Genomic DNA, 7,802 nt, shown 5'->3' with positions numbered 1-7,802 from the left:
CTTATCTGCATGATGCCACTTAGGATATGGATGCCTCTATGTGTTATCAAACAATTTCACTGTTAGGAAGTAATAATCAGTCACACTATCCCTCAAGGTTTATCCTCATTTACACAGAGTATTAGGGATTACTGTTTATACTTTGTATAATCTCCTACCTTCATCTAACTATGCTGTCTTATTGAAGAAGTGTTACATTTTGTAGACTGAAATACATTGGAATCCTACATGACTGGAGGATGACATTCCCTTTTAACAAAGTTCCTAATGTAACATAAATGTGCATTGACTCTTTGATGCATATTAACTCTTTGATGGAAGTATTACTATTAATTAGGACGTAGTAATTAATGCTTATTCAAAATAGGTGACAAATACCTTAAAGTATATTTTCTTAAAAGCCTTAATCCTTCAATTGTCAAAACTGATTCTTCTTCTGCAACAGCCTAGCAAATGAGGTAAGACCCAAAACAATTAGCATGTTAAAAACAACAACAACAACAATGATCCACTGATTGGAGAAGAAAAGTAAATGCAAGGAAGGGAAGAAAGATTTATATAAACTGCGATTACACACTGGTAGGACTGTAGAGGGGAAAATTAATTTTAAAACCCATTGGTTTTATTCAATTAGATGAGAGAATCAGAAGCCAGGTCTCCAGCTGGTGTAAATTAGTGTTGCTCCATTGAAGTCAATAGAGCTATGTTGATTTACACCAGCTGAGAATCTGACAACTTATATTTAAAAGCATTTGAACACTTGTTTCCCCCTTCAGAGCCATATATGCAACTATCTGGTTAAATTGACAAGGGCTTTGGTACTAAGTCCCTGAAATGGATGAGAAAGCTGGTCAGTCTCTGGTGGCCAATTATATGGTATCTGGGATATCAGGACCTTTCTGACTGTATTTGTTTTTCTTAGAGTACTCATTTAGGGCCTGATCCAAAACAGAAATCCACTGGAGTGTTTTCTACTGCCTTCATTGGGCTTTGGATCAGAGCCTGATCCTACAGTCTTGGTGCACTCAAAACTCTCATTGATAGAGAAAGATAATTGAGTGCACAAGGAGGGCAGGATTGGACTCTGTTACACTGAGCCTCTATTGAATTTCTAGTCACAGAACTTCTTGCTTCTTTATACAGATTTACCATACTCATTTCCCAGTGCTGCTGCTAGCAGTTAGCCTCTACTGATTTTTAAGATGCAAGAAATCAATGACAGACTGACATTGTGTGAAATATTGATTTTCTGCATTGTCTTTAAACACATCAATCCACATAACAGTTTTGTAAAGTACAGTTTAAAATGAGAAACCTCCAAACCAGAATGATCTGCAGATTATTTAATACAGATCACGTGCATTTTGGTGTATATGGTGGTATGCTGTATACAAACACCTTGTTTATAATTCCTCTCCTAGAATGTTTGCATCCCAAACATTCTATGTAAATCACTCACAGATGCTTGAATGGGTTCTCCTTTATGTATAACAAGAGACAATTTGGCTGATCATACAAATGGGTCAGAATTACATTCTCTTATGAAGATTTAGTTTGGGGTTTGATTAAACTTTTGTCTCTACTTCCAAATCTGAGCCCTGGGAGTGAACACGCTTGAACTCAGAGGAAAGTTTATATTTGGATGAAGATCTGAAATCTGCAGCTAGGGCTGCCCAATCACTAATCTTTGCTGATGGAAATGTTCTATTTTGTCTAATTAGGCTGTTTGTTCTACAGGCAAAAACCCTAGAGACTGCAGTGCCCTTTTTAAAGTTTGTCCTAAGAGGAATACCAGTTCATGCACATTCAGTTTCTACTTTGCACACAATGAGAAAAGGCACATGTACCTAACAATGTTGGAAATCTTGTTTTAAAATGATTTTATCTCTGATTTCCTCAAGGCCAAAATGCACTGCATTCCCATTCTTTTCCTCCTTTAGAAAGAGTAAACTTCTTCTGCATCATATTTCAGCCTTCACAGACAGACAGACACAGCTCATAAACACTTGTATTTTTTTTAGAGTGACCAAACCCTGATAAATTATTTTGATCCTAACGCTTTATGGAGAAGGACAACCCTCTGATTTATTCCAGGCACAAAAGGATCAAGCAATCATTTCAGTCACTCAAAAATCCTAATCATGGTGTCTGAAATGCATAACCTGCAATGTACATTCACCTAATTTATTGCACAATGTATGTATTGCAATGTAGCCATAAAGCTGGCTGATTGATAATGCCTCTTTATCAGTGTTGCAAGTGGAATCCATTTCTTACTGGTATGGGGGGAGGGGTACCACGGGGGGCACGTGACTCCTCCGTGCCCCACCCCCAGTCTGGGGCCTCCATCCCCTCCCCATGATCCACCCCCCTTACCGCAGGAGAAGCAGATGGTGGGGCCGCCCAGTGGCCCCATGCCCACAGCTCCTCTGGTGCGGCTGTACTGCCCCAGCCCTTCCATGCAGGGTCTCATCCGTCTGTTCAGCAGCCAGCCCTGCTGGAGGACAGGACTGGGGTTGGCGGGGTTGGGGGCAGTACAGCAGCTGCTCCGGAGGAGGTGCTGGCATGGGGCCGCCCTGTGGCCCCACGTTCTGCTCCTTTCCCCACTGCAGTTCCCAGGAGAGCCTGGCAATTCAGGGCTCTCCCAGGAACTGCAGCGGGGAAAGGAGCAGAATGACGGCAGCTCATCCGGCGGCTGTACTGCCTCCAGCCTCACCCCCCACAGCCCTGTCCTCCAGCATGGCTGCTACTGGGAGCCGGAGGGGACACAGTTCCACGGAAGGGCAGGGGGCAGAGGTGGGGGGGCTTTGCTTCTTTCCCCGCTGCGGTTCCCGGGAGAGCCCTGAACCGCAGGGCTCTCCTCGGAACCGCAGCAGGGAAAGGAGCAGAATGTGGGGCCACCGGGTGGCCCCACACCAGCAGCTCCTCTGGCACAGCTGTACCGCCCCCAGGCCCGCCTCCAGCCCTGTCCTCCGGCGGGCTGCTCTACGGACCGAGGAGATCCTGCGTGGAAGGGCTGGGGGCAGTACAGCTGCACCGGAGGTGCTGCAGGCGTGGGCCACTGCACGTTCTGTTCCTCCTCTGTACGGTACACTGTACCAGCTATAAATATCTTGCTAGTACAGCGTACCGGACCGGGCCGCCCTACTTGCACTGCTGCTCTTTATTCTAATATTGGGAGAAGTATTTGTACAATAGTGCTTTCGCATGGAATTCTGTTAAATGAAGCTCTTGAGTATCTTATGTCTGGACAAAAGATTGTGTTTAAAGTGATATTGCATTAGTGTGAATGTAAATACCCCAACTCTTAAATATTTCTATCTCTAATAGCTACTATAACTGTTTAAAGCATTATGGCTCCAATTTTCAAAAAGATCCAACTAAGTCCTATTTTCCAATATGACTTAAGCACTTAGGAGTTAAATCTCATTGACATCCAGTGAAACTTTGGCTCCTAAGCCAAAGTCACTTTTGAAAATGAGGCATAGGCTCCTATTTCACTTAGGCTCTTTTGAAAAATTCCCCAGTTCTTTCATAAAAGCCACAAAGCTGTTCTTATTGAAGTTAACTGTAAAAAGCACATTCATAGATCCATTGGGGCCGAATTCTCTGCTGGCATACCTCCAATGAAGTCAAAGGAGTTAGGCTAGTGGAATAGTTGACCCATCTATTTTGGCTATGTCTACACTATGAGCTAGAGGTCTGATTCCCCTGCTTGTGTACACATACTCACACTAGCCCTCATTGAGCTAGCAAGAGTATTTAGTGTAGCTACAGTAGCATGGGTGGTAGCAGCGGAGGCTGGGTATGTACTCGGCACGGCTAAGTCATGCCTATGCTGCCACTACTGCTACCTGTACTACCATGGCTACACTGCTCTTAATACGCTCACTAGCTCAATGAGCAGGGGAGCCACACCCCTAGCTTGTAGTGTAAACCTAGCCTTAAAGGTTCATCTAGCATGATCTCCTTCATCATGAAGTCCATAGAATTTTCACCCTGTAATTCCAGCAGGAGAATCAATTATTCTTCCCTACTAAGTACATGAACGCTATCAAGTCCAATAACTTGTGCACGAACTAAAGCATATCTTTTAGGAAGATATCTGGACTTGATTTAAAGACTCCAAGTGATGATGAATTAGCCACTTCCCTTGGTAAAGTGTTCCAATGGTTTTAACTCTCACCGTTAAACATTGACTTCCCTGGTGCATGATCAAGCCCCTCGGAGCTGAATATACTCTTCTTGTTATACCATGGTCATCAAAATCCTCTTGCAAATGACTTTGAACAGCTCCTGCTGAATAAGCATCCCTATGGGGAGAAAAGACCGCATTGGAGCTCATAACCACTGCAGAATGATGGAATTGCAAAGGAAACCCATTTAAATAGGGCAGGAAAACAAAAGGGGTTTGGCTGTTGATCCTGAGGATACCTCATGGGTGTTAGGCTGCAAAGAAGATTTGGCTCTACTGCCATCTAATTGATGTTACTCTAATCAGTGAACCAAACTTATACTCTGTTTCCCAACTGAAACTGTGCAATTTAGAAATCAATAGTGTGATCTACAGCACAGGGCTAAAAGGTTTCTGCAGGTTTATAAAAAAAAAACACAATACCACTGACCTCTTCTCCCTCGCTCATTTCATCCTCAAGACATCCCTGCAAACTTTAGAGTGCACAACAGACCATAAAGAGTTGTACTAACATTATAGAACCACTCAATCCTTATCCCTTTGTGTCTATTTGAGACAGGGACCGCTCATGGGAACTGGCGAATGCAGCACCCACATAAATCAGAATGCAAGTGGATAGCAAAGAAAGTTGTTAATGTATTTCACATGAGGAATTTAAACATTCATGTTCAAAGCATGAAGGTCCCAGTTTTTCAGTCCCTAAGTAGCCAAAACTAGCAGTCACTTTAGTTGCCCATGTGGTCAGTGTTGGTTATAGCTTTACATACTGCAGGTGAAACAAGTCTTTTTGAGAAATGTGCTGGTCTACTCTCAGCTTTTGTAGGGCTTTAACTATATCAGTATGACCCCCTAGTATAGACACAGTTATACTGGTGTAAAAGTGCTTAGGTCGATATAACACCCAATTTTTTTCTGAGTGAGCAAACTGAAATATCTCTCTGATTGATTCTGAAAGCTGTGCCTTTAACTTTGGCATTTCAAAGTATAAGAAATAATGTACGACTGGGCCTTTCCCCTGTGTAGCTGGTGATTTGTGAGGTAAAACAGAGTGAGTGTTCCAAAATCACTGTAAATTTGCCATTATTAAAAGGAGAACATTAACAAGGTCATTGTAGATTTAAAGGGTGTGTCTTTAGTATGTTACTGCCTGCAGAGATTGAAAGTGTACCTTTACTTCTCGTTTAATGCAGAGCCTGAATGCATCTGAACCTCTTCTAAATAGATGTCCTGTGATTTACATATTTGTGAACTACTGTCTCTTCTTTTCTTGTATCCACTTGGAAAACGCTTTATGAGAGCCTAGATGAACATTATTTTTTCCTGCTAAAGAGGTCTGTGCAATAGATGCTTTAGGACACAATTTTAACAGTTTTCATAATTCTTTTAATCTCTAAAACCAAGAGTGGGCCAGATCCTTAACTGGGGTATGTGGCATAGCTCCATTTACATCATTGGAGCCATGCCTGTTTACATCAAGTGAGGATATGGCCCCGTGCATTTTAAATATTAGCACTCATGCGTTATGCTATCTATTGTTGTGTTTATTATTTGATTTGGGGGATAAACTGCATGCAATTTCACAGAACCGCAGAGTCTGAGTAATGTTTATTATTGTTTTTATACAGTAGTGAAAGGGATGCAGTTTACTTGCATATGGAAAATCAGTTACTAGCATTTTAATAGAATACTTTATAAACATTTGGCAAAATGGAAAAAATGAGCCTGATCCTTCTGCCAGCGAAACCACTGGCAAAATTTGCACTGGCTTTGAGGGGAGCAGGATTGGGTTCAGTGTAACTAATGTGCCCCAGTATTATTGATATTGAATGAACGTGTTTTTATATTGAATGCTTTTTTCTGGACAGTGCATTGCGCTTTTATGATTTAGTGCTATACACAAATAAATTATTTGAAAATTCAGTGTTTTCATGCCTGTCTTTTGAACTTCTACTGGAATAATTTTACTGTAGGGCCTTATTCTCAGCTAGTGAGCTCCAAGAGTCAAAAGAGAGATCCTAGTTTATAGTAGCTGAGATTCTGGCCTGCAGTGTTTGCAGCCTATCTGTGTAATCTGCCTGTCTCATAAGGACAAAATGATCCTCGCTAGCAGTACATGTTTTAGATTCCTATTGCTAATATTGTACTCATTCTGTATGTGTCATTTCCACTGTCTGACTCTCTGTCCTCATTGCGAAGCTTCAATATTACGAACATGCTGGTGACTCCTGTTAGCCTTCCTGACCTATGAGAGTATTTTCATTCCCCCTACAAACTGTTGGAAGCCTTTGCAAACTGCATTACCTGATCTTTCACTGGGACCCATTTCAGCTGAGAAAAACTTGCATCCCAGTCATATAGCTGAGGTAGAAATGCCACGTCCAATGGTGGGGGGCTATCATTAAACAACAGCAGCATCCAGGATTCAGTCCACCAAACGTGGGTCCTTTCGGTTCCAATCCAGTCATGGGTGCCCTGTAAGTGTAGCTGATGAGGAAAGGATGCTGTGATTTCTATATACCATGGAGGACCAACCAGTTACCAAGTATCATAGTGGTATCACCTTCCTGCTTGAGGCAGGCCCAGAATCTGAACCATGACAAGTTGATTTTCTCTTTGCTGCATAAATAAAGTAAATAAATGGGTATGCTGCCCTGCATGGTGTGTTCAATGGTTGCTGAGAGCCAGGGCTATTCTGGGATAGTGAATTAGTAAGGAACTAGTCCATTTAAAGAATGCTTGTTATTTACCTCAGAGGTTCCTCAACTGTTATTCATAGAACACTTGATAATTCTTCTGAGAGAGCTGTCCTCTCGCATGGTGCTGGCATCTCTTTCCAAGTGCTAACATGGCATTAAATGACAACTAAAATGACTGTAATGGGCTGCCTGTCCCCCATTAGCTGGGCTGCAAGTGGGTGTGGTTTGAAAGAGAAAGCTGAGAGAATAGGATTAAAACTAAATGTTTGTTTGGTGGGTGGGGTTGCCTGTTACCGGCTCTACAGGGGGCAGGCATTGCTGTGTTACGGCTTGTGATGCATCAAAAGTTTGTTGGATTTTTAGACGATGTGGTCTCATCTCGTTCCTTCAGATACTCCCGAGGTCACAATCCATAGGTGTTCTCCTAGTATTATGTTTCCAGGTAAGCAACTGCTACAGTTGTGACATAAGGGATATGCACTCATCAAGGGGAGATGAGACAGTTCATACAGTTGCAGACAGAAAGCCTGCTACCCAATCTGTCTACTAACGTGGTCCTAACTGTGAAAAATATTGGGAACCCCTGATTTATCTCGCGAACCATATTGGTCTATTGGTTACATTGCTGACTTCATGCAATCTCAGCAAGTTCTCACAAGGAATTAAATTAATATGAAAAGTTTTGACAATTTCTGATAAATCACGTATTTTGTTACAATCCTCAAGAGGAATACAACCCATCATGAACTTTGTCCTGTGACTGCCTGGCACCTTTTTAGCTTTTCTGATTTTATGTCCTATTACTCTTCACCTTTTGACACCAATCCAGCTAACATTAACAACGAAGATTCCAGTCCAGTTAACAATGGTGCAAGTACATCTGGTGATGAATAAAGAATAGTAAGAGAATA

General features: G+C 42.1%; 1 protein-coding gene across 1 annotated transcript in view; it reads left to right on the top strand.

The window, feature by feature from the left end:
* Positions 1–7,785, top strand: part of TMEM179 (transmembrane protein 179) — a 31,377-nt gene extending 23,592 nt beyond the window's left edge. Inside the window, exon 4 of the mRNA XM_026654179.1 lies at positions 7,618–7,785. Coding sequence (XP_026509964.1) covers positions 7,618–7,785 — 168 coding nt within the window. The remainder of the gene's footprint in view (positions 1–7,617) is intronic.
* Positions 7,786–7,802: the final 17 nt, after the last annotated feature.

The sequence above is a fragment of the Terrapene carolina genome, unplaced genomic scaffold, assembly GCF_002925995.2.
Source record: "Terrapene carolina triunguis isolate 2854851 unplaced genomic scaffold, T_m_triunguis-2.0 Scaffold189, whole genome shotgun sequence".
Taxonomy (NCBI): Eukaryota; Metazoa; Chordata; order Testudines; family Emydidae; genus Terrapene; species Terrapene triunguis.
The sequence above is the reverse complement of the archived record's forward strand: the minus strand, read 5'-3'. Positions and strand labels throughout refer to the sequence as shown.